We start from the raw sequence: 26,763 nt of genomic DNA, 5'->3' as shown, positions 1-26,763 counted from the left end.
GATAGAAAACCTGAGGTCTTAAAAAGCTGGTGGGATACATTATGGAAATTAAAAGCTCCTCCACATACCAGATTGCTGATGTGGAACATATTGGAAAACAAGATCCCCACTGGATCGTATCTAAAAAAAGGGCTTTCTTGGGTCCTACCCGGTGTGTGTTGTGCCTTCAAGAAGAAGAATCGACCCATCATCTCTTCCTTTCTTGTCCTACTACCAGGTGCATCTGGTCACAGGTCATTCAAACACTTAATTTGAACATAAACTGGCAGGGGGCGGATATCAGCTCAGCCTGGGAGCTTTGGTGGAGTACCTTGGCAGCGGACAAACCTAGGAACCTCCCACTTCTTGTTTCTTGGCATATATGGATCAAGAGGAATACCATCATTTTTGAGGATAGACTGGTTAACTGGAACCTTCTCCATCCTCTTATCTGTGCGGCATATGATGAACTTCCAAATGACAACAGCAATGGGAGACCTAGGATCATCCGGCAGGAACAGATTAATAAAACAATTCCGTGGGCCTATTTCGATGGGGCTGCCCAATAGCATGGCTGTGGGGGTGGCATTCTTTTCCACCTATCTAAAACTCATTACTTTCAGATTAGTATGGGACTGGGACCGGGAACAAATAACCATGCTAAATTGATATCACTTCGACATCTTTTATACTTTGCCATTAAGAAAAACTGCTGAAATTTACAAATATTTGACGATTCAAAGAATGTGATTGATTGGTTTAACACTGTTGTTTGTTGTGCATACTCATTGAAGAATATTTTGGAAGAAATTGTTTTTTTCAAAACATTCTTTGACCAGATATCTGTTTCTCACATCTACAGGGAAAGAAATGAAACTGTTGACCGGTTATCGAAAGAAGCGACACATCGTCCTCTAGGAGAGTGGATGATCGTTGAATTTACACCAGCAGGGACATACTAGTATTTTCATAGGCCTTATATCGATGGGGCAATACAGGGAGGCAACAACCTCTAATTTCACAGTCTTATGAATATGAACTCTTTTGACTTATGCTATGTATATAACAGTATAATGCTTGTAAATATGGACATCTTCTATGTATAGGAGATACTTTCTGAACACTATTTTGATGGTCATAGTACCAGTACTTGTATACCCTCTGGGTTTTTTCTGTTACTAGTTTTTTGACAGTGGACGAGTGCCACAGTTTCAGCATATGCCTTCGGGCATCTACAACATGTAATTTCTCCTTTGAAATTATGAATTTTCTATTTCGGAAAAAAGATTATAAAAGGATGTCATAGTTGGGGAAATCCACATAATTAAGTTAAAGAGGATCCACATGCTCGTCTCAGATTGTCGTTCGTTGTGTCTGTAGGCTTCAACAATAATCATAAATGGATGTTGTTGCACGGTGGATAGCTAGATGCACAGATTCATTCCGAGAACGATGATACATGGATGTCTCACATGGGGCAAGCGACAAAGTTACTTAACAATAAAGAACAACGTGGGTGGATTCGACCATGCCCTGCAGGGTTGACCTAATCTAATTCCAACGACGATGATGGGCAACAGAGTCAACTGATACAATTAGCTAACGCTAGAGGACCGTGAAGATGGAATGGAATGATTACATTAACGAGGATTCCCATGTTCGTCTCAGATGGTCGTCCATTGTGTCCATATTTAAAGTATTAATGACAATAAACATTAATATTAGACACTGAAGATTATACACCATCTTGCCTGCTATGTTGCTTAGATCAAGCAACATCCTGAACAATTGGCTAAGCGTGTCTTGGGTAAATCTGTTGTAGTCAGTGACCATAAAAATGGGTAACCTTGCCCTCTTTGACGATAAAATTTATCATCCAATTCAGACATCTAAGTATTTATGTGAGCATCATAACTAATTATCTATTTATATGGGAATCATGACTCATGAGAGACAAGAATCTGGCCGTATTTGACTAGACTACTTATCAGTAACTGTGCCATCCATCTTCAGACCAAAGTAATATTCATACAACTCAAAGTATTTATGTGATGGCGGTGAGAAGATGAACCAAAGTAATACTTACCCCTTCGACCAAAGTGCTTTCCATACAAATCATGCCAGATGATTTTCTTGGAGTCTGTCTTTTATCTAGTATTTAACCTACACCGAACATTCCTTGATAAGGAAGTTCGAACTATAAACAACGACTTGATGCCTTTAGTCATCACGGTGCTATAACAATTGCCTAATAAAGAATATTGTTGGAAGTTATTGTTGGCAGAAAAAAGACTAGAGTCCATGAAGTCTTTGAGCAATTCTTATTTCCATTGCGTCTTCGACACGAACAATTACGCACCAAAATCAACAATGTATGTTGAATGTAACATCTAAGTTTAACAGGTAGGATGTCAAAATCAACATGTTTGATTAGTGCACCAAATGGCAGGCAAGATTTCAAAGAGCACATGTTTGCTCGGTACCCCACAACTTCTGGTGCGCAAGGAAGTTTGCGTGCAACATTTGAAAAATTACGAGTCATTCATAAATACAAAGGTGGACAAATCGGCCCCATCCTTGCCTTTTTGTCACACTAAACTACAAAAATCTGTCAAATATTGAATTCAATGATTCACTTGTTGTTTCTTTTCTTATTGGTTGGATGCAAATATTATGATATATAATGAATAGCATAAAAGCAAAATAACTAAATTATACACTCATTGAATCCTAGTGTTTAATATTTTTTTTACAAATAGTGTGTAAAAATGTTAAATTTAAATATTTAAAATTTTTATTTAATACAATTTTTAATTATTTGATATTTATAATTTCAATAATCTAGATTAAATATATTTTAAAATGAAGCAACTAACAACTTTATTGGGTTAGTTAAGCTTTCTATTCATCTATTTTTATATAGCTATCCCTTGATCCAATTAAGTAAATAAGTTAAGTTTTTTCTTTATTTGAGGAAGTTACACTATAATCTCAATTTGATTGTGATATTTTCATATTAACTAGTAGAATTTCACTATAAAGTTAATGAATTAATGGGTTGAGATCATAGTTTTTATGTACTAGTGTAAGAAGTTTGAGTAATTTAATTGTTTTTTAATTAATTGGTGTTGTATTACCTTTGGAAGGCTGATAATATTTGGATGTCGAAATTTAAAAATATTGGATTAAATGTATCTTTATCATTGAAATTATCACAATTTAATAATCCTACTGACCTCTCTTTGCACATTTTGGGGCAATTGCTAGTATAATACATGCATATTAAAGGTGGGCATCGCCCCACTTCAAACTTCGACACCTTTTATATATGACCCTTTTACCATAAGGATCCATGATATATTTATAACATAGAGACACCATTGTTTTACACCTTTTTATATATCTTTTAAAACAAAACTCTAAAAAGTGATGTTGGCCAAGCTTTGGTACATCATCAAAACATACACCCTCATAAAATTTTATGACAAATGAATTTGCAAATGTACTTTCATTGACTATGAACTTTTATTAAAGATATGTGGGGTACATAGGATATCTCTGATGCCTGAAATAAGTTTAACAAACAGATGAAGCATTTCTAAAAACTAGTATCAACCTTATGACACCCATGTAGGAAGGACCTCACCTACCTTTGGCTTGATTCAATTTCCTTTTAATTCAAATTTTTATTTTGTTTATTATAAAAGAGACTTATTTAGGAATCACAATGTTTTGAAATTTTTCGAAAAAGCCCGTCCACATAAATGTCACTTTAAATTTGATTTTTATTTATGAAATTAAACTCTTATTGCTTTACTATATATTTTTAAAATATGTTTTCAAATAAATACATATTTAATTCATGTATTAATTCTTTTAATAAATAATAATAATAATAATTAAAAATTTATGCCTGTAGTCAAACTAGCTGTTACTTCCAAACGGTTAGCTCTCTACATCTATTTATTGCATTGCGTGGATCTGGTTCCTCATCTTGTCTTGAAGATAAACCACATTGGTTGGTTCGAAATGCATCAACGAGATTATCTTTTACGTGATTTTTTCGAAAAATGTTGTTATAATAAAATAATAATCTAATATATATATATATATATATATATTATGATAAAATTGTTGGCATTACGATGCATGTGTTGTACTTTATGACAACCCACTTATAGAACAACTCTCTTGTATATGGTAACTAGATGAATCTATAGAAGAGATATCAGATGTGACAGAATACATGGTAGTTGTGCTAACAGATGTGATGCAGGGCAGTTCAAAGGAATCAGTTCAGAAGTAATGTACAATGGCAACTCACTAAGATGACAGTTCACAATGCAGCAAGTTAACATTGCCATCAAGTCCAAAGGGGGAGATTGTTGGCATTATGATACAGGTGTTGTCCTTGATGGCAACTCACTCAGATGAAAGATCTAAGTACTGCAGGCTAACAGCAAAGAATTATAGTTCAGGCCACACAGAATGAAGAAAGAAAGGTATACGCTGGTTCACCTTGACCAAGCCGCGTATACATGCGGGTTAACTGTATAAAAGGAGCGTATACGTACACACGCACTTTCACAGAAGGAAAAGTGTGTATATCTTGGGAAAACAAGTTTTTGGGTCCAAGGTATTTCTTTGGTTCAAGGTATCTAACCCAAGGTATTTGGTCCGTGGTATTGGTCCTAAGTGGTTTTGGTCCATGGTATTGAGAAAGGCCTAAAACTATATAAGGAGGAGAAGATCATTAGGCCAAGTCAAGCAAGTATTGAATAACTGATGAAGTATGAGATCAAGTATGCAGGTTATGGGTTTGTGATGCTTTGCTTGATATGAACTAAGGATGCACCTATATGGCTGATGAAAGTTGATGGATCCGGATCATGAAGACGTATATGTCTTATCATTATGTGGTTTATTCTAGATCTGAATGCTGACACATGTTTTTATGATGATCTGGGTATGAATGAAGTCTGAAATAGTTGTGATGCTTTAAGTTAGCATTTCTAGATTTATACGCAGGTTGGCTTTGGTAAAACAACGTATACACGCTGATTCAGCATACAGAAGTAGCATATACATCACAGAATGGAATTTGCAGATCTGTACGCTAGTTTCCCTTGGTAAAAGAGCGTATACACGCTGGTTCGGCTTATGGATGTAGCATATATCTTCTGAAGTATGATCTATAAGGGTTATGGTTGATGTTGCAGTAGTCTGGGTTCTGCATTGTGTTCTGGTGACAGTATTCTGCATATTCAAATTGGTTGATTGTGATTAGCTTCAGTGTTGATGGATGAAATCTAATGATGAATCAGGATCATAATGACTTATCATGAATGGACTAGATCTGATCACTAACACATGTTTTATCCTCTATGTGTGATTATGTATGAAGTCTGGAAGTGCAGCAAAGTGTTTGCAGATCTACACGTTGGTTTGCTTCAGGGAAGCTGCGTATACACGTAGGTTGGCTTCTGCCAAATAGCGTATACAATATGAAGCATGGTTTTAAGATGGCAACTGATTCTGAATGATAATGTAACTCAGATCTGTGTACTAGTTACAGTGATCTATCTGTTGCAGTTGATTGGTTAAAGTATAAATGAATGATTGATTCAGTTTAGTCAGAGGTTCAGAGGTTGTCAGTGATTGACTGAGTGTGGTTGATTCAGATTGTGTTTCAGTGATTGGTTGATGCAGATATAGTTGATGAATGTTTTGCAGTGGTGATTGATTTCGAGCTTCAATGTTGTTGATGGGTCCAGTATGAAAATTAGATGAAACATGACCTTCAGATTATGATGTTGTGTTCCAGGAGTATCCAGTCTAAAAATTTATGAAACGAGGTCCCTGGAGGAAGAGAGAAGGTTGTAGCCTTCTGTAGGTCGGCGCCTACGTACTAGTAAACATATCGGCTAGTACAAGAGCTAGGGGGTTGTAGCTCCCTTCCAGTAGAAGCTAGAGAACGAGAGAAGGTTGTAGCCTTTTGCAGGTAGAAACCTGCGTACTGGTATGAGTCTACGTCAATACAATGTTGTAAACAGTTTTTCTTAATATTAAAAGAAGACAGAGATGATAGCAGCAAGTAGTTTTCACCCACATTGAGTTTCCACCTTCAAACATGGTGTTCATGTGTGTTTCTTATGTGTGATGATCTGTTCTGTTTTTACTGCACCTAGTTACTATTTATATGGTTAATGAAGTTCTGATGCATTGATTAAAGATCAACATATGATGAATTAACTGAATCATAAGTTTGTTGGATATACGCTAGTTGCATTAAACACAGTTGCATGTACACGCGAGTTCCCTTAACTGAAGTAGCGTATATGAATCTGATTATGGAAATGAAAAGTTATTGATTTGCTAATACTGATTCACCCCCCTCTCAATATTATTTCCAACAAAAATAAATATTTTAAATACTTTATATAATTATAATTATCTTAATTACAATCGAGTAAACACCACTCATAAATTATTCACTAATAAACTTTTTAGTAACATTCGATATATATGGGTGCAGTCTCTTGGGGTTTCTAATAATTTTAGGGACGCGAATGCAGAGATAGGGTTTGCAGCAGAAGTGCAGTGTTGGGCACCATGGAGAGGAGAGAGCGAGGGAGTTCCACTCCCTCCTACAGTCAGACATTATCTAACCGATTCAAGAAACCTCTGGATGCTGAAACCGTGGTTTCAGGAGGAGGGAAACAGTTGAACAGAGGCACACAGGGGCAGGAAAATACGTAGGAAGAAGTCAAAAGAGAAAAGCGAATAGAAGGAGAAAATCAGAATGGTGACACCAGGAAGTGGACTGGACCTTGTAAGCCTAGGGCAACCATCGCACCCCGAGTGGTGTTAAGTAATCCAGTGCTACAGGCGCATCGGGAACACATGGTGACTTATGCAGTCATTTTTAAATTCATGGGGTTATGGCCGACAGAGAAGGCTTTACAAGCATGGATAAAGAATAATTGGAAACCTAAGGGGGATATAGATTTGCACCTTGGATCCAAGGGTTTCTTCACTATAGTTTTTATGAACATTGAGGACAAAGACAGGGTGTTTGAAGGAGGGCCCTACTTCTATGTAGCTGCAGGCCTCTATATGCGGCCTTGGATAATGAATTTTGTCCCAGAGCGTGAGACATTCACATCGGTCCTGGTTTGGGTAAGGCTCTATTCCCTACCTCTAGATTATTGGCAGCCAGAATCATTAAAAGCAATAGGAAATAAACTAGGGCATTTTGTAAAAATATCAGAGGCCACTATGTGGGGGAAGTATACCTCCTTTGCCCGTATATGCATAGAGATGGACCTCTCTGGAGCTCTACTGGATGAAGTAATTCTAGAAGTTTTTTATGAAGAATGAGTGCAAGCGGTGGACTATGAGTATATTCCTTTCAGATGCCACAAATGCCATGAACATGGGCATCTATTCAGAGATTTCCCCTTAAACAAAATGGAAAGCAGAACTAAAGTTACCTCAGGGAAAGAAACTGAAAGCTTTAACAAAGTGGGGAACAAAGGTAAGGGAGGGAGAAGGTACCAAAAGAAAAGCAACGAGGATAAGTAGCCAAATCAGAATAGGTACAAGGTATTAGAAGAAGAAGAGGAGCAAGATAAAGCAAACCAGACTCTGGAGGACAACCCTGTAGGGAAGGAAAAGGAAGACAACATGGAGGATACACATGAAAACAACCAACAAAAGGAGGATCTGCTGAACACTATGGAACTGGATAGGGACCAAGAGATGACCCCTAGCGAGGCGGGAACAGAGGATCATGAACTCAAAGATATTCTTGGAAGGGAGCATCTAGATTTGGAAAAGTTTCTAGAGTAGGGAAACACCAAGGGAATGGATTTGCTACCACAAGAGGAGTTCAATAGAGTGCAACAACTATTCCTATGGAGAACCCAGAGGAAGGGTTTGGAGTTAAAAGAAACCATGATAGTCAGAACAACGAAGGGGTGAAAACAATGAAGGTAGCATCAGAACTAGCTCTTGGGAACCCAGGAAGGAAAAGAGGTAGGAAAAAATAGAATGAGCTGCTGTTAGAATGTGGAAAACTCATGATTGATTCAGGTAAGATGAAAGACCTAACTAGTTACTCATTTACAAATCTTTCTTAATGAAGCTCACAACATGGAATATCAAGGATCTAGGAAGTAAAAGGAAACAAAGGAATCTTAGCAATAGAATGAAAGAAGAAAAACCAGATATGATTTTCATCCAGGAAACAAAATGTTCAGTTGGAAAAATAAGAGAAATACACAACAAATGGCTAATTAAATATGAATATCTAGAAGTTAAAGCAGATAAAACAACAGGAGGAATTCTTACACTTTGGAACCCTCTGAAACTAGGAATCCTTGATGCTGAAGCATCCAGGAACTACCTATCAGTGGTTATTCAACCTTTGGGGGACAAGGAAGTTTATTTGATCACAAATGTTTATGGTCCACAGAAGCCTGAAGACAAACTCAAGCTTCTTACCTCTCTGGAGGATCTAAGAGACAAACATGTGGGCATCCCTTGGATTTTGGGAGGGGACTTTAACATGATCAGGTCCCTGTTCGAAAAAAAGGTGGAACCAGATCACTAGGTAGAGATTCCATAGAATTTCAGAATTTTATAAACAATATGAGGCTAGTAGACACAGAGACAAGTAATGGAATCTTTACTTGGAATAATAAAAGGGGAGGAGAGTCTTAGGTGGCCTCAAAACTCGATAGATTTATCATCTCGGAGGACCTTATCCTTACAGGCCTTGACCTGTTGGTGATGATACTCCCTTTTGGTGGATCGGATCATTGGCCTGTTCAACTTGAAGCATCCTTTATAGGAACTCCAAGAAACAGACCTTTCAGGTTTGAAAATATTTGGCTTAACCATTCGGACTTTATAAGCAATATTGAAAAATGGTGGACATAGGATATGCATGTTCACGACACTAAAATGTTCCTCTTGCATAAAAGATTGAAACATATCAAACTCGGGCTTAAATATTGGAATAAGAATGAGTTTGGCAACATTTTCAAAGCCAAAAAAGTTGTTGAACGGAAGCTACATGAAATTAACCAGATCCTCATTACAAATGGCTTCAATGAGGGAAGAAAGGAACAAGCTGAACATCATCAACATGAATGGGAAGAATTATGCAAGCAAGAGGAGATATTCTGGAAACTAAAATCAAGGGTACAATGGTTAAAAGAAGGAGAAAGGAACACAAGGTTTTTTCATAAATCAACAATGGACCACAGGTCTCATAACAGGATCTCAATCATCAAAGATTCTCAAGGAAAGCAACTCAATACCCACAAAGAAATAGAAGTAGCGCTGGTTCAACATTTCCAAGGCATAGCTAAGGAACCTCTCTTAAACAGATCACAATTCATCAATGACTTTACAAAGCACATTCCTAAGCTAGTGACAAGAGAAGACAATTATAATCTAAACAAGCCTGTGAATGAAGAGGAGGTCAGCGAAGTCATCAAAGAGATGAAAAATGGGAAGACACCAGGTCCAGATGGTTTTAATGTTGACTTCTTTAAAGCATGTTGGTGGAGGACTCAAGGAAAAACAGAACTGTTTTGAAGGCACTCAATACCTCTTTCATATCCATGATTCCAAAGCAGGATAATGCTATGACACCAGACAGATTCAAACCAATAGCATTATGCAATGTGGTGTATCAAACTCAGGCTTAAATATTGGAATAAGAATGAGTTTGGCAACATTTTCAAAGCCAAAAAAGTTGTTGAACGGAAGCTGCATGAAATTAACCATATCCTCATTACAGATGGCTTCAACGAGGGAAGAAAGGAACAAGTTGAACATCATCAACATGAATGGGAAGAATTATGCAAGCAAGAGGAGATATTCTGGAAACTAAAATCAAGGGTACAATGGTTAAAAGAAGGAGAAAGGAACACAAGGTTTTTTCATAAATCAACAATGGACCACAGGTCTCATAACAGGATCTTAATCATCAAAGATTCTCAAGGAAAGCAACTCAATACCCACAAAGAAACAGAAGTAGCACTAGTTCAACATTTCCAAGGCATAGCCAAGGAACCTCTCTTAAACAGATCACAATTCATCAATGACTTTACAAAGCACATTCCTAAGCTAGTGACAAGAGAAGACAATTATAATATAAACAAGCCTGTGAATGAAGAGGAGGTCAGCGAAGTCATCAAAGAGATGCAAAATGGGAAGGCACCAGGTCCGGATGGTTTTAATGTTGACTTCTTTAAAGCATGTTGGTGGAGGACTCAAGGAAAAATAGAACTGTTTTGAAGGCACTCAATACCTCTTTCATATCCGTGATTCCAAAGCAGGATAATGCTATGACACTAGACAGATTCAAACCAATAGCATTATGCAATGTGGTGTATCAAAATTAGGCTTAAATATTGGAATAAGAATGAGTTTGGCAACATTTTCAAAGCCAAAAAAGTTGTTGAACGGTAGCTACATGAAATTAACCAGATCCTCATTACATATGGCTTCAACGAGGGAAGAAAGGAACAAGGTGAACATCATCAACATGAATGGGAAGAATTCTGCAAGCAAGAGGAGATATTCTGGAAACTAAAATCAAGGGTACAATGGTTAAAAGGAGGAGAAAGGAACACAAGGTTTTTTCATAAATCAACAATGGACCACAGGTCTCATAACAGGATCTCAATCATCAAAGATTCTCAAGGAAAGCAACTCAATACCCACAAAGAAATAGAAGTAGCGCTGGTTCAACATTTCCAAGGCATAGCCAAGGAACCTCTCTTAAACAGATCACAATTCATCAATGACTTTACAAAGCACATTCCTAAGCTAGTGACAAGAGAAGACAATTATAATCTAAACAAGCCTGTGAATGAAGAGGAGGTCAGCGAAGTCATCAAAGAGATGCAAAATGGAAGGCACCAGGTCGGGATGGTTTTAATGTTGACTTCTTTAAAGCATGTTGGTGGAGGACTCAAGGAAAAATAGAACTGTTTTGAAGGCACTCAATACCTCTTTCATATCCGTGATTCCAAAGCAGGATAATGCTATGACACCAGACAGATTCAAACCAATAACATTATGCAATGTGGTGTACACAATTATTTCCAAAATAATTGCCATCAGGCTTAAGCCCCTTCTTCCAACTCTCGTTTTGGAGGAACAAACTGGGTATGTGGAAGGCAGACAAATTCTCAACAACATCATTCAAGCTCACGAGGTGGTTCACTCACTTAAGAGCAATAGGCAAGCAGGTGTGATTATGCAACTTGACCTAGAAAAGGCTTATGATAAACTAAGTTGGGCTTACATCAGAGAGTTCTTATAGCATATGGCTTTGACCATAATTGGGTAAGATGGGTAATGACCCTTGTAACTACCTCTAGTTTTTCAATCCTGTTAAATGACTCACCATCGAAACCCTTTAATCCTACGAGAGGTCTCAGACAAGGAGATCCACTCTCCCCCATCCTCTTTATTCTCATGATGGAAGGGCTTGGCAAAGCTATCAAATCGGCCAAAGTAGAAGGCAAAATCCAGGGTCTCAAACTCACCATGAATGGAGATGCTTTGACCCATCAACAATTTGTGGACGACACCATGTTGCAGGGTATACCCACGGTCAGGGAAGCTCTAGCCTACAATCAAATCCTGAAAGACTTTGCAATGGCTGCAAGCACAGAGGTAAGCCTTACCAAATCAAAGATTTTCTTTTTTAACACTGACATTGCTATTCAGAGAAATATATCTAGAATACTAGGCTTTCAAAGAGATATGTTACCCTCCAAATATTTGGGAGTACTGCTAACAGACAAACCTCTAAGCAAGATAGTTTGGGAGCTTGTGACTAATAAGCTACAGGACAAAATCTGGAAATGGACAAACAGGTCTTTGAATTTAGCAGGTCGTCTAGTGCTCACAAAAGTTGTCCTACAAACTGTCCCCATTTTTATGTTTTCAGCCCTTCCAGCTCCTAAAGGAGTCATGCAACAATGCAGAAATATCCAAAGAGATTTTCTTTGGGGCAAAGGGGAAGAGAAAAAAAAATGGGCCTTGGTGGCCTGGGAAAAGATCTGTAAACCCAAGACACATGGAGGTTTGGGACTGGATGATCCTGAAATGCTAAACAAAGTTTTGGGGGCAAAACTTTGGTGGAGATGGCTAAAAGATTCGGCTTCCCCTTGGGCCCAAATTTGGAAACAGAAATATGCAAACAATTGGTAAGACAAGGACCACATTAGAATTTATGGGCTCATCAAAGGCTCCCACATTTGGAACAAAGCTTGGGAGAATAGATCCATTGTGCATAAACATAGTTTCTGGGAAATAAAAAATGGAAACCTTGCTTGGTTTTGGGAAGATAACTGGCAACAGAAACCTAAACTGTTAAGAGAAGAATTCACCAATCTCAAGAACGATATTGACAACAAAGGGTTACACATGGTAAATGACTTCTGGGATTAGGAACGAGGAGAGGGAAAATGGAGAATATGGAAGAACCTGGTTTATAGTGATGACTCCCCATTAAAGGCACATGCAGAAGCTTTAACGACCATCTTGGAATAGAGAAAGATTCTGACATTCACAGATTCAGACCAGCTGAGATGGGGCAATAACAATGAAGGTAACTTTAACCTCAAAGAGGCCAAGCGCATAGCCCTTGGACTTGACTATCCAAACCCTTATGGGTTTTGGAAGGAACTATGGCAGAACTAGAGCTAGATGAAAATCAAACTATTCACGTGGTTAGTTCAGCATAAAAAAATTATGACCTGGGAAAATCTTAGGAAAAGAGGGGTATCCGGTCCATCTAGATGCCAGCTATGTGAATTACAAGAAGAAACCATGGATCACCTACTCAACCTCTGCCCATTCACTTCCACCTTGTGGAACTGGGTAGCTTCAATATTCAAACAAACATGTAGGAACTTGGGCAGCATTACCAACACTTTGAAGAAGTGGAGGAAAAATTTCTCTGACAATGAAATAATCAACAAAGCTTGGGCTTTAGTTCCAGGCTTTCTAATCTAGGATGTCTGGAAAGAACGCAATAACAGAATATTCAAGAACAGGAAAGGTTCTCCCTAGAACATCATGGCTCAGATTTTAAATCAGCTCAATGAGACAGTAGGGACCCTTATTAAAAACCCCCTTGAGGACCAACCTAAAGATAAGGATGTGCAGATACTACTGCTTTTGGGTCTTCAGGGACTTGTCCCATAGGGAAAAAACATGAATGTAAGTCATATAATTACTGATAAGGATTTCTGGCAACCCCCCCCCCAGGGATTTTTGAAATGCAATATAGATGGGGCCTCAAAAGGAAACCCTGATATAGCGGGGTATGGAAGAGTTATAAGAGATGAAAATGGTTACATAAGAACCATCTTTCATAGCCATTTGGGCAAAGCCACTAACAATATGGTAGAGCTTATGGGCCTTGAGCAATGTCTAGAAATTTTGAGGGACTCAAATCTCCATAATACCATTATTGAAGCTGACTCCGAATTGATTATTAATTTGGTCAAGAAAATTTGCTACGGCTCTGCTCCTGATAAAGTATCGAGACAGTGGCGGCTTCTGCAAGTGTATCAACGGATTCAATCCCACCTGCAGAACATGAGAACCCTTAGTTTTACTCATGTGCGCCAAACAACTAACAAAGTAGCAGACATTTTAGTTAATGAAGGCATGCGTTGTGCTAAAAGCAATAAAATCTATGATTGGATAGAGACCCCCCAAGGCAGATTGAGGGAAGAGTGTCTCAGATAGGCGAGCGCGGATAGGGAGCTCCATCAAAGCAGGGGAAACTAAAAGGATGTTGACTAAAGGTAACAGGGGCATTTTGATCTTTTGCGGTGAAGCCGTGCATGGTTATCTGGTCTTTGGGCGGGATTTTGTTCTCAGAACACTTCATCCCCAAAGTTATCAGGTGATAGTCAATTTAAAAGACGAGTCTTTTCATGAAAACTAATTTCTCTAAAGAAAACCAAATTCTTTAAAAGCCGAGTCTTTTCAGGAAAACTAAATTCTTTAAAGAAAAATAAGCTTTGTCGGGTGATGGTTATCGAGCTAGCAGTTAGACAGATTGGCAGCAATCTTAGGGATTTCGCATGGCAACTTGCAAGGAGGTTACCATGGCTTTTTTTTGACTTCGGGTCTAGGCGCGGTGTTATCTTCCATGCTTGTTTCGCTTCAAGGTTGGGATCGATGGATTTCGGGCAGACTGCATGCTCGAGGGTTATCCCCCTAGGCGGACCCGAAATCCTTTTATAGTGGTCTCTATTTCCTCATCAGGGTCGATTAAGGAATTAAAGAGTGTGCTTGTTTTTGTTCCGATATGGGCCTAGTCCATCAGATCTCTGAAGGCGGATCGGATGGTCTCGATGCTTGATTGAATCTTGAAGGTCTTGTAGTTAGGTTTGTGGGCCCTTGGCCCGGTTTTTGAGCCTTTGGCTCGGTGCCCAAGACTTGGTGCGGCTAGTTAACTCTATGGCCCACATCGCCTTTGAGTTTGTTGTATTTTATGTATTTTATTTATCCGATGCATTTGAATAAAAAACCAACTCTTGCTTTAGCAAAAAAAAAAAACATTGGATATATGTCCAAACAAGTAACCATCTAACCTACATTCGATATATATGACCAAACAAGTAACAATTTAACCTCTTGCAATCATCTTTAAGAGGTAACAGCGCCTCATGTTACACCTTAAATTACAAGCCATCCGTCGAAAAGTGATTTTGAAATTGTTTCTCCGACTTCAAAAACCATGACTGCTGACCGCAGATGCGGACAAGAGTTTTACTATTATTCCTAAAAGATATTCAAGTTTTAATTATTGTTTTTAATTTTCAAACATCTGAGAAGTATGCGACTCCTTGAGGGCTCTTGAGCAGAGCAGATAAGAAAAAAGGGCAAGGGTTGGCAGGGTCTGGAAGAGCAATAGCGCCAATGGCGATGGCTTCTTCTTCCTTCTTTTCACACATCCCTACTCCTTCTGCAAGGGGGGTTACTTTACCTTCTCCCACCAGGTCGGAACGATTCAATTATTTTTATTGTTTTTCCCTTCAATCATTTCCACACATTTTTATCAACCATATTCCTATCTTCGTGCAGATGCTCGATAAACGCTTATGTTGGGCTACGTCCTCAGTGTCCTCAAGGTGAGAGTACATTCTTTTTCCAAATCGTTCGACTGTACTCGTTGTGATTTTCTTCGAGTTGCCTCAGTTACCCTGTATTATCTGAACTTATATTTGCGTTATGTATCAAAGGAGGTACTCTGGTGTATTATATAATCCACTCTATGCAAATGCTTATACGTATTACCTTGTTGTCATATCTGTTTCTGGAGACGGTGAGTCAGGTCAATAGTCCACGTTTTAAGGCAATAAGTTCAGTAAAAAAAACAAGTTTTACACATACAAAGACGAAGGAAAATATTCCCTTCTTGCTGAATTCATTTGTTTCTGTAGCCCTGGTCTTGAATGTTCTAATATCGCATGTTGTAATTGCTCCTACTTTCACCTTTATAAACTGAAAATGTTCAATGGTCATGGAATATGACTTTTAAAAAGATGCCTTGTAAACTGAAAGTGTTCAATGGTCATGGAACATGACTTTTAAAAAGATGCCTTGTAAACAGAAAGTGTTCAATGGTCATGGAATATGAATTTTAAAAATATGTCATTTATGGGAAATGAGAGAAATAATTTGCTCGCATGACAGAAAACTAGCATTAACATTGGCAATAATTGAACAATATAAATAATTGATGAGAACTGCTCTAGATGACAAATGGGTGAGCTGCAAAGCGACTCACAGAAACAGATAATATCTCCAAATACCGAAAAGAAGATGTTATCAAATAAGCATATTAACCGACTGACTACACTTTGTGCGTGTCCTAGTTTACAGCACACTCATATTCATATAGGCTCTAATAACAGTCGGGCACACACAACATTATCGCACTAGAGTAGATCCATCTTAGCCCTATATCTATGAAAGATTGATAGGGATAATAATTTCTGATATCTGAGGTGTGAGTCTTTTGGCAGTTAATAGATCGAGGGTTAGGGTGAATCTATGTTACTATGTTAGTATGTGTATGTCACCATTTTTTTTATAATGTTGGTAAGAGAATTATGCACTCACACATGAACATCTCCAGCCTGGCTGTAGATGTTGATGATTGTAGCTCTAACAAGTATTTCCGCAAAAGCAAAGTGTCTAAGTTGTGGGAATTGCTATTAAATGACTCTTAGACTTGGGAGTTCACTTTATTAATTAATTAATAAAGTGAATGTCTTTTTATAAAGTGAGTTTAATTTAATAAAGTGCCTAAGTTTGGATACTAGTGATTTAAGTTGAATTTTGGACCATTGATTTCAACTCAAGATTAGATTTAATTTTGACTATTGAGATTAGGGATTTGGCATTTTTTTTAATAAAGTGAGTTTAATTTAATAGAATGCCTAAGTTTGAGTACTAGTGATTTAAGTTGAATTATGGACCATTGATCTACTCAAGATTTGATTTAATCTTGACTGTTGAGATTAGAGATTTGGCCCAACTCAAAATTATAAAAGGAAGCCAAGTGAAAGAGAGGACACATTAATTATTTTCTCAAGAAGGATTTTGAGAGAGAAAATCAAAAGGACCTTTTGATTTTCTGGGCAAGGAGAGAAATTGCAGCAGCAACGAAGGAGAGGACAACCATTAATCTGCAGGCTGTACAAACCATATGCTCCATCATAGAGGTGATTCGGGGCAGATTTATGAGAGCTGGAAATTTAGGTTTGTTAGGTTTCGTTTGTATTTTTTTCTTAGAGCTATTTTCCCAGTATGGGAGCTCTTGTATGTTTGAAAGTTTTTTGAATGATGAGCTGATGTTGAAGAGTAGAAAAATTGTCAATGTATGAGATTTGTCTTTTTTCCCGCGTTTTCTTGGTTTTCTAAGTTTTTCCACGACTTTGTTTGGTCAAAGAATTCTAGTAGTGTAAATCTAGATCTGATCTATTTATCTAGGCACTAGTTTTCAGAAATCAACATGGTACCAGAGCTTGGGCTTTGAAGAGAAAAGTAGATCCAAAATTCTTAAGTGTAGATCTATAAGATCCAATGGTTTCAAGTTTTCAACATTAGATCTACAGGGTGCTTGAAGAATTAAGCACATGACAACCATGACAGGTGTTGAAGCTTGTGGTAGCTTTGGAAGGTCTTCTACATAGGCTTGGTGTCTTAGCATGTAGAAGATGATTTATTGTCTCTTTAGGTGCTTGCTTGGTGGAGTAAATGATTTATTTCTTCTTTCCTAAGTCTAACTTAGGAAAAACACAATAAATAAAGTCAATTAATTATTGTGGACTATTAAGTCATTTTCTAAGGATAAATAATTCAATTATTTAAGTGACTTGGAAATAATTTCAACTGTTGATCTCCAAGATCTTCTAGAATGGAGATTAGGGTTAGGGATTTGGGTTTAATGAAGATTATAAAAGAAACCTGATGAAGAGATGAATATACAAGAGAGAGGAGACACAACAAGAGAAAGCGATTTTATCTAGTGTGAGTAGCTCAGTAGACTGAAGCACATAGGAGGAGAAGTACAAGAGGATTCAAGGGCATATCTAGGAGGTTGAGTTGTGGAGATTGTACAACCGAGTTGCTAAAGAGAAAGAGAGGTCGATTTAATTGGAGAAGACTATTTGCTGGAGGTCGAATTTCCTTAGGCATAGTGGCAGATCATAGGGAATGTGCAGGGTCAATTTGCCAGCAGATTGATTGGGCCGAATTTCTCCAGGCCGAATTCCTTTAGAGGCCGATTTTCAGGTGGCTGAATTCCTTGGGTTGAATTCATCTAGTGGTGGCCGAGTTACAAGTTCCAACAGTTGTATTTTTCCTTGTAATTTTCTGTGGGACGAAAACCTTGATTTTCCAGATGAATAAATGATGCAGAATTGTTGTGGGTGAATTATTTATTTGTTGCGTTATATGATTGATCTCTTCGAATTTTTTATTTCTGCTGCATATATTTCTAGAGGTTAAATACTAGTGATTTTATTTTTTGGTAATTTAGAATTTATTTTGTTAATTAAATAAATTGTTGGGAATAAATAATTGCTGTGAGAAAATAAATCTGGGCTGGTATTAGGAGATTTAACATGGTATCAGAGCTTTCTAGATAACTCTGAGAGAGAGATCCGAGATCACTAGGGTTTGCAACAATTTATTTTTTAAAATGAAACAAGTAGAGATTTGTATTATTAAAAAAATTGAGATTACAAGGTCAAAACCTTTACATATTCCAATATTCCTTGCAAGTTTGAGATTGAGCACAAAGGTTCAATCCAAACCTCAAATGAGTTCCCCATAACACAAAAACTTCAGTCCCTTTCCAACCTAATATTTTCCAAAAAACCCCCAAAATACAGACACATTTACATTCCATTTTTCACTAGAATTTTATTTTGATCTAGTTTGACTTCTTGTTTTTCTTGGAGAAAAACTTTTTCCTTTCTTCCCAACTTGAATCCAACCCACATTTTTTGCAAATTCTAGTGAATTGTTCTTTGACAACAACACAATATTATTCTTGAGATCTTCCTCATTCACTTGATCTACCCAAGAAGATTCATTTTCAACTAAAATCCTTGTGGTTTTTGAAGGGAATCCATATCCCACGAGGGTTTGTTGCTTTTCCACTAACTTTGCATTCGGGGATTCTTATTTGCAACCTGAGGACTCACATTGGCAATCATTTTTCCTGCTTAGATTCTATTGCCGAGACTGCAGCGTCTTTGACCGAATCTGCTTCGTGCTTGTCTTTAGGTTCTTTCTTGTCCTGAAACTCTTCTTCTTTGAATACTGTATAGTGATCACCTTGTGCACCTTCCCACCATTTGGGTCTCGGGGTTTTTTTCGATCTTTGCTATTCTGAGAACGCTTGGGGCAATTTTTAATTAAGTGCCCCATTTCATAGCATGTTGTACATTGAAACGAGATATTCTCATACACAAATGCGGGCATAAATAACCTTGAATTTTTTTCGGTATCAGGACAACTACAATAGAATTTTCCTAGTGCATTCCTAATGGAGGAAAGCGATGTGTGATTCCAAAAATGCAAGGGAAGGTTCAGAAGCCTTACCCAAATTGGGGTTGTATAAATTGATGCCGATATTGGGTCAAAAGTGGGAGTCTAGGGCTGCATGAAGAGGTCGACACTCCCCCAAAACCACGACCCAACTTCATTGATAGCCTTCTTGTCCTCAATCTTCTCAAAAACCACAGTGAAGAAACCTCGAACCATAGGGATTCTATGTCTCAAGGATCCATTTATGCAGATTGGCCAGCCGCGGCAAGTGCCCATTAAACCTGCAAACCAAACCATTCTCCGATTTTTTTTTCGTAGCAAAAAGCTTCTTCATCCATAGAAACATTAAGAGAAGAAATTTCTTGTACCACCGAAAGACTAGCACCAAACTTTAGCATAGAGCTGTATGAAACTGAAGAAGAGCTAGCTTGACTGACAACCATAACTGCAAAAGAAACATATTTATTCGCCAAATCACAAGGGTTCACCATTGAACGATTTGCAGAAAATCCATACAAATGGAGCAAAGATTGAGCTGCTAGGGTTTCACCCTAGCTGCTGCAAGGGTTTTCAGAGCTCCTTCCATCTCTCGTTGCGCAATAGAATTATTATTATTTTTCTTAATTTTGCAACTAGGGTTTTGTGACCAAGGTCGATTTGTGAAGATGGCATCACTGAGCAGTTTGCAATATGAAGACAGGTTGGATAGGGACGTTAACATCAATCCCTGGAAGGAGTGAATTATTATGATTCTAAAAATGAATGGCTTGTGGGATCTTGTGAACATAGACATTCAGGTTCCATTAGATCCAAACCTTGCAACAAAGCATAATTACAAGGATATGAGAACAAGGCGTATAATTTTGGATGGTGTGAGAGATCATTTAACTCCTCACATATCAGGGAAGGACACATGACGTTAGATGTGGGTAGCCCTGACCTGTCTTTATCAAAGCACAAACGAAATAGGAAGATGGTGTTGCGGGAGAAATTAAACAGCATCGAGATGAACAGATAAAAGTTTGTAACATATTACCTCACGAGGATCTAGCAAGCTCGTGATGAGCTTAAACTTGTCGGGGAAACTAATTGATTTAGAGCTGATGGAGGTTGCGCTAAGCATTGGACCACCTTTGTGGATGAGACCCTTGCTAGGCAACAACTTCTTGATTGGGGCCAGTGGTGGATGACTTCATCCAAAAGGAGATCTGGGAGAACTTATTGACCAAAGGAAAACGAAAGGGTAGTGAGGAGAAGGATGAGCTTGCTCTTGCTACGCAAGCGAAAAAGGGCAAAGGGAAGGCCAAGCAAAACTAGAGTGGAGGTGGATCCTCACTGAGTAAAAAGGAGAAGGACATGAGCAAAGTCAAGTGCTTTGCATGTCATAAGGACAAGGTAAAGACAACCACGACAACTACTGCACAGATGAATGAGATGGTTGAAAAGTTCGAGAAGAACTTTGCCTTGTTGTCATGCCTATCCAGAACTGTTACAAGAGGTGTCTAGTTTGTGGACAATGGAGTATCTCATCACATGATGAGATCTCGAGACATTTTCACCAACATGACGAGGGAGCCTAGAGATATGCATGTAGAGCTTCGTGATAATGCCAAGTATGCAATAGAAGGCATTGGCAGCATCGAGTTTCAAACGGACTTAGGTGGTATCATGGAGGTGAAAAAGGTGTTGTATGTTATGTCACAAGGTTTGTCGAACTTTAACCTTGAGGTTCGAATTTTGGCGAACCTTAAATTTTTTTGAGGTTCGACGAACCTCATAGCCATTGACCAAGTCCATAGATCAAAACTCATAACTTCATGTCACAACTCAAGCTTGTAATTTATCCTTATAGTTTCCATGTCCGTGATAACATTCTTGATGTTTGCTAATATTGACTTCTTACTATTTCATCTTATAATTCATTATATATATATATATATATATATATATATATAACCGAACCTAATCATTATCGAACCCGAACTCGAACTCAAACCATGTGACATTGGTTGTATGTACCAGGTTTGGGGAAGAATCTCCTTTCAATTTTGACCATAGAAGACAGAGGACTAGAAGTTAGCTTTACTGGAGGTGAAGTGGTTGTTTGGCGAAAAGGAACTAATCCCAATAGGAAGTGAGTAATTTGGAGAAGGGAGAAGAATCTCTATCTGTTATGGAGGATGGGACACCTACACTACAAGGCTCTTCCTATGTTATGGAGAATGGTTACATATTTTCCAGATGTAAGGGTGGAAACAGGATGGAGTGTGTAAAGGGTGTGCACTTGGCAAGCAGGCCAAGGCAATTTTTCCTCACAACGAGACTAGGTCTAAGGGAGTGCTAGACTTGGTGCACTCAGACATTTGTGGTCCTATGTTTATGGAGTCGATCACAGGGTCCTTGTACTTTGCGACATTCATCGATGATTTTTCTAGGAAGACTTGGATCTACTTCTTGAAGACAAAGGGTGAGGTCTTCAATTGATTTTAAGAGTTCAAAGCTCTTGTGGAGAACTAGATTGGGAAGAAGATTAAGGTGTTGAGATCAAATAATGGGGGCGAGTATACCTCCAACGAGTTCTAGGATTTTTGCAGGGTAACAAGGATTAAGAAGGAGCTCATGGTACCCTACAACCCTCAACAAAATGTGGTTAATGTGGTTGTTGAGAGGAAGAATAGGACCATAATGGAGGAAACGAGGGAAATGATCTATGATCAAGAATTACCTATGTTTTTGTGGGAGAACCCTGCAATACAACTGTTTATGTGCAGTACATTAGTCCTCACAGGATATTGGAGGACGCGATTCTTGACGAGATGTTTACAAGAGTGAAAACGAATCTAATCCATTTGCACATCTTCGGTATTGCAATGTATGTCCATGTTCCCACAGAGAAGAGGACTAAGTTGGAGCCCTTGTCAAAAAATGGCATATTTGTGGGCTACTGTGAGGTCTTAAAGGCTTATCGAGTCTATGTTCCAGGACAAAGGAAAGTGATAATTAGTCGAGATGTCAGATTTGTGAGGGCGGGACTTCTAGGAGGTCTCATGAGAAAGAGCAAGTAGGGGTAGAGGATAGGGACCGAGAGGCTCCTAAGGTTGAGCAGGGACCAATAACACCAGCAACAGGGACATAACTAGTACATCTGGAGGAGGAGCTAGATATTCCTTTGAGCTCTACTGGGAGGAGGCTGAGATGGGCTGAATAGACCTTGAGAGATGCTAAGGAGCATGTGGAGGCTCCTAACAACACTTTCAGGAAAAGTAGACCACCAACGAGATTTTCCAATTATTTGGCCTTGGCGAGCTATATCAGTGAATCCGGGCCTTCCACTTTTGAGGAGGTTGCAGATGAACAAGTATGGAGGGATGCCACGGTGGAGGAGTATAGATCCATCACGAGGAATGATGTATGGGACATAGTGTCGAGACTGGAGGGAAAACCATTGGTCACTTCTCGATGGATCTACAAGATCAAACATGTAGTTGATGGCAATGTTGAGAAGTACAAAGCGAGGTTCGTGGTGAGAGTGTTCTCCCGGCAGGAGGGAGTGGATTATGAGGAGACATTTTGATCTAGACTTAAACAGGAACGCAACAAATTACAGAGATAACCATAAACACAAATATGCAACGGAAATAATACTTCATTTCATTAATGTAAAACACTGAAATATGCTTACAAACAGTAATGGAAATAAACCAGCTAGGGCGATGGTAGCTTATCTCTGAGAAGAGATGTGGTGGCTACATGCCTCTGAACTGTGTTACAATGAGGCTCAAAGGCCTAATTATTGTTGAGAAACAATGGAAAACCCTTAAACATTCCAAAACCTAACCCTAGAAGATGAAATGCCAAACTGTGGGCCCCGTTTGGGTAAATTGGTACATCAACTTCCCAGGGTCGTAACTTTGGCATACGATCTCCGTTTGACACGTACAATAGCTCGTTAGAAAGATCTATCCGAGCACTACCACTTTGGGAAGGACAACATCGGTCCATGGACGCATGTTGCTCCCAAATTTCCCAAAAAACGTCGTTTAGGGCCTCAAAACGGCTCTGGAAGTTCAGGACCCGAAAAACTGCTAAAAATATTAAGTTGTGCTACAATTAAGGAAACTGAAAATGCTGAGAGAAACAATGGTGGGGGTCCAGGTGGACTTGGCAGGCGACCACCAATATCCACTTGGATCATTCCTCCCCCCTTAGGAAGCAATGGTCCCCATTGCGTTTAGTTCCTTCATGAGATGAGGAAACTTTTGCTGAACTTGGTCCCTGGTGAGCCACTTGCCCTGGTGAAGGAGTTGGCCTGCTTTGACAACTCGATACAGTTGGATATTCTATTGGCGAGTGTTCTTGATCTGTGTGTCCATGATCCGATTAGTTGCAGCTTGTTCCATGCAATCTGGATTTAATTCTGTGGGTGTGAGCTGTTCTGCAATGTCGGATGTGTCTAGCAATGGTGGAAAGTATGGCTGAAGGCGGTCCACATTGAACACTGGGTGCAGGCCAAGGAATGGGGGAATGCTGAGCTCAATTGCATTGTCTCCCACAACCTTAGTAATGGTGTAAGGACCATATCGGAGTGGTCTCAATTTCTGATAGGCTCCAATAAGGCGTTCCTTTTGCAAATGCAACCAGACTTTGTCGCCCACCTGAAACTTGTGTGGCACCCGATGTTGATCATGTCGCTGCTTGTACTTGGCATTTGATTTCTCCAGAATGTCATGGATCTGCTGGCGAATATGTTGGATGTGCTCAATGAAGCTGGTTGCCTTGTTTGTTTTGGACTAAACATGAGCCGAATCTATGTGAGTAGCTGCAAGTGGCATGGCCACATCAATGGGGCATAGTGGCTGGAATCCCAAGCCCACCTGAAGAGGGCCGTGTCCAGTCGAGCTGTGAAGAGCTCGGTTGTAGCTGTGCTGAACATAGGGGAGGCTCTCGTCTCATGTGCGTGGATGCTTTGAGTTGTACATGCGCAGAATGTGCGCAATCATCCTATTGACAACTTCTGTCTGGCCATCAGTTTGAGGATGGAAGGCTGTGGACTTAGTGAGTTTGGTGTCCAGCATTGACCAGAGACTAGACCAAAATGTACTGAGGAACCGACTGTCCCGATCTGAGATGATAGACTGTGGGATCCCAAAGTGCACCCACACTCGTTCAAAGAAGAGTTTAGCAGTGGCTTCTACTGTGATATTCTTCTTGCAAGTCGCCATAATGGCCATCTTCGAGAACCTGTCAACGACCACAAAAACACAGTCATTTCCATGCTTAGTGGAAGGAAGGCCTGACATGTAATCCATGGAGATGGATTCCCAAGGTCGACGGATTCCCAAGGTTGACTAGGGGTAGGCAACGGGGCATAGAGGCCTTGCTTCTTGATGGTCGGTTTGGCAATGGCACAGGCAGTACATGATCTGATGTACTTCCCAACATCCTGTCGAAGATTCGGCCAATAGAAATACTTTTGCAGTACTGCCACCATTTTCTCAACCCCGAAATGCCCAGCAGCCCGACTGTAGTGTGCTTCCCAAATCATCTTGGCACACTCGCTTGAAGGAACACAAAGGTGACCCAGGTGGCATAACAGGGCATCTGGAGGTGAAAATCTGGAACATGCTGACCCTCCAAGAGTGTCTGGTATGTGTGGCCGAATTCTGGGTCGCTTTTGTAGAGAAGTGGCCAATCAGAAGTCTCGTGCCCACAAGAGTTGAGCACGGTGGTTAACGCCATGATCGGTGGTCGACTGAGGCAATCTACAACATTATTGGTGCTGCCCTTCTTATACTTGATATTCAAATGGAACTGTTGCAGGTATGTAGACCACTTCTGATGGCGATCATTCTGCAATTTCCCTTGGGTCTGTATGAACTGCAGGGGTTGGTGGTCTGTGTGGATGACCGTTTCCTTCCCCAAAATGTAATGCTTCAATTGTCGGCAGGCCTGCACAATGGAATACATCTCTTTATCATAAGTGGGATACTTCCGGACTGTGTCTAAAAGTGTTTCACTGTGATATGCCACTGGATGCCTATGTTGAGTAAGGACTGCCCCAATAGCATAGTCAGAGGCATTTGTCTCGACCTCAAATGGTTGTTGTAAATCTGGTAACACGAGCACTGGTGCCGTGCAGAGACGATCTTTCAACTCTATGAATGCCTTCTGTTGAGATTCAGACCAAAAGAATTTTGCTTTCGCTCCTCCCTTGGTGACTTGACTCAAGGGCCAAGTGATATGAGAAAACCTCAACACGAACCTGCGGTAGGAGTTGGCAAGGCCTAGAAAGCTGCGGAGCTCTGTCAAAGTGGTTGGAGATGGCCAATGCCGAATGACTTGGATCTTGGCTGGATCCACATGTACCCCTTGTTCATCAATAATGTATCCTAGATACTGAACCTGGGTCATGCCAAAAGTGCATTTCTCCAAATTGGCACATAGCTTGTGTTGCCACAGTGTTTGGAGAACCTGTTGGATGTGGTGGAGGTGCTCTTCCCAACTTTGGCTGAAGATCAGGATGTCATCCAAGTATACCACTACAAATGAGTTGGTGAATGGTCGCAAGATGTCATCCATTAGCCTCATGAAGGTTGCAGGAGCATTCGTCAACCCGAAAGGCATAACCAACCATTCGAAAAGGCCCTCCTTGGCTTTGAAGGCAATCTTCCACACATCAGAGGGTTTGATTGGTACCTGGTGATATCCTGACTTTAGATCGATCTTGCTGAAATATTTCGCCCCCTTTAGTTGGTCCAGGAGGTCATCAATCCGCGGGATCGGGTACCTATTACGGACAGTGATCTTGTTCAGTGCCAGATAGTTAATACAGAGTCTCCAAGTCCCATCCTTCTTTTGTACCAACACGATCGGGCTCCCACAACGCGATGAACTCGGACGGATGTGACCTTTCTGCAGGAGCTCCTGAATCTGCCTCTTGATTTCATTGTTCTCCAGAACGGAGCGCCGATAAATTGGTCCATTGGGTAGCGGTGCACCTGGGGTCAGATCGATGGAGTGCTTGACCTGACAGTGCAGAGGAACCCCTGCGGGGGAGGTGAAGATGTTCTCGTACTCCTCCACGACCTTGTCCATCTGTAGTTGTTGTGCAGAGGGGCCCAGTCTGGAGGCCGTGGCCACTGTCTTCTTCTTTCCTTGGGGGCGTATCATCAGGAAAACAAATTTCCCGGTTTTGGAAATGAGCTTACTGCATTGTTTTGTAGTAATCAAAGAGATGGCGGTAGGTGGTGCTACCTCTAGTATCCTGTACAACTTATTTCCCAATGTAATAATAACAGCATGGGGCCTTGATTCATACACAACATGTCGCTTCCACAAGTATGGTTGTCCTAATAATACATCACAAACTTCAAGGGGAGCAATGTCACACAATACCTCATCCGTGAAGGGCTTGATGTTGTATGGAAGGCGACACTGCTGGCTCACGCAAAGATCCCGTCCTTGGTGAAGCTACATGATGGTGTACGGTTGTGGATGTGCTGTGGTCGATAAGCCCAACCGCTTCACGACCTTTGCTGAAATGAGGTTCTTTTGGCTCCCGCTATCGACAATGAACTGTAGCGGGGAGCCCTTTACCCACATATAGGAGTGGAAGAGACACTCCTCCTCCTCTGGGTCTTCGGGTTCATTTTTCTGGATCTTGGCAGT

The 26,763-nt window shown here is 39.8% G+C and overlaps 1 protein-coding gene across 1 annotated transcript in view; it reads left to right on the top strand.

The window, feature by feature from the left end:
- Positions 1 to 14,821: 14,821 nt before the first annotated feature.
- LOC149152908 (ATP-dependent Clp protease proteolytic subunit-related protein 2, chloroplastic-like) overlaps positions 14,822 to 26,763 on the top strand; it is a 147,005-nt gene continuing 135,063 nt past the window's right edge. The window contains exons 1-2 of the mRNA XM_089440624.1: positions 14,822 to 15,029; positions 15,115 to 15,161. Coding sequence (XP_089296750.1) covers positions 14,950 to 15,029; positions 15,115 to 15,161 — 127 coding nt within the window. The 5' untranslated portion in view covers positions 14,822 to 14,949. The remainder of the gene's footprint in view (positions 15,030 to 15,114; positions 15,162 to 26,763) is intronic.

Source organism: Pinus tabuliformis, chromosome 9 (genome assembly GCF_031772625.1).
Source record: "Pinus tabuliformis cultivar Carrire ecotype Pingquan chromosome 9, CPIR1, whole genome shotgun sequence".
NCBI lineage: Eukaryota > Viridiplantae > Streptophyta > Pinopsida > Pinales > Pinaceae > Pinus > Pinus tabuliformis.
Note: the sequence above shows the minus strand (reverse complement) of the source record. Positions and strands in the feature narration are given on the sequence as shown.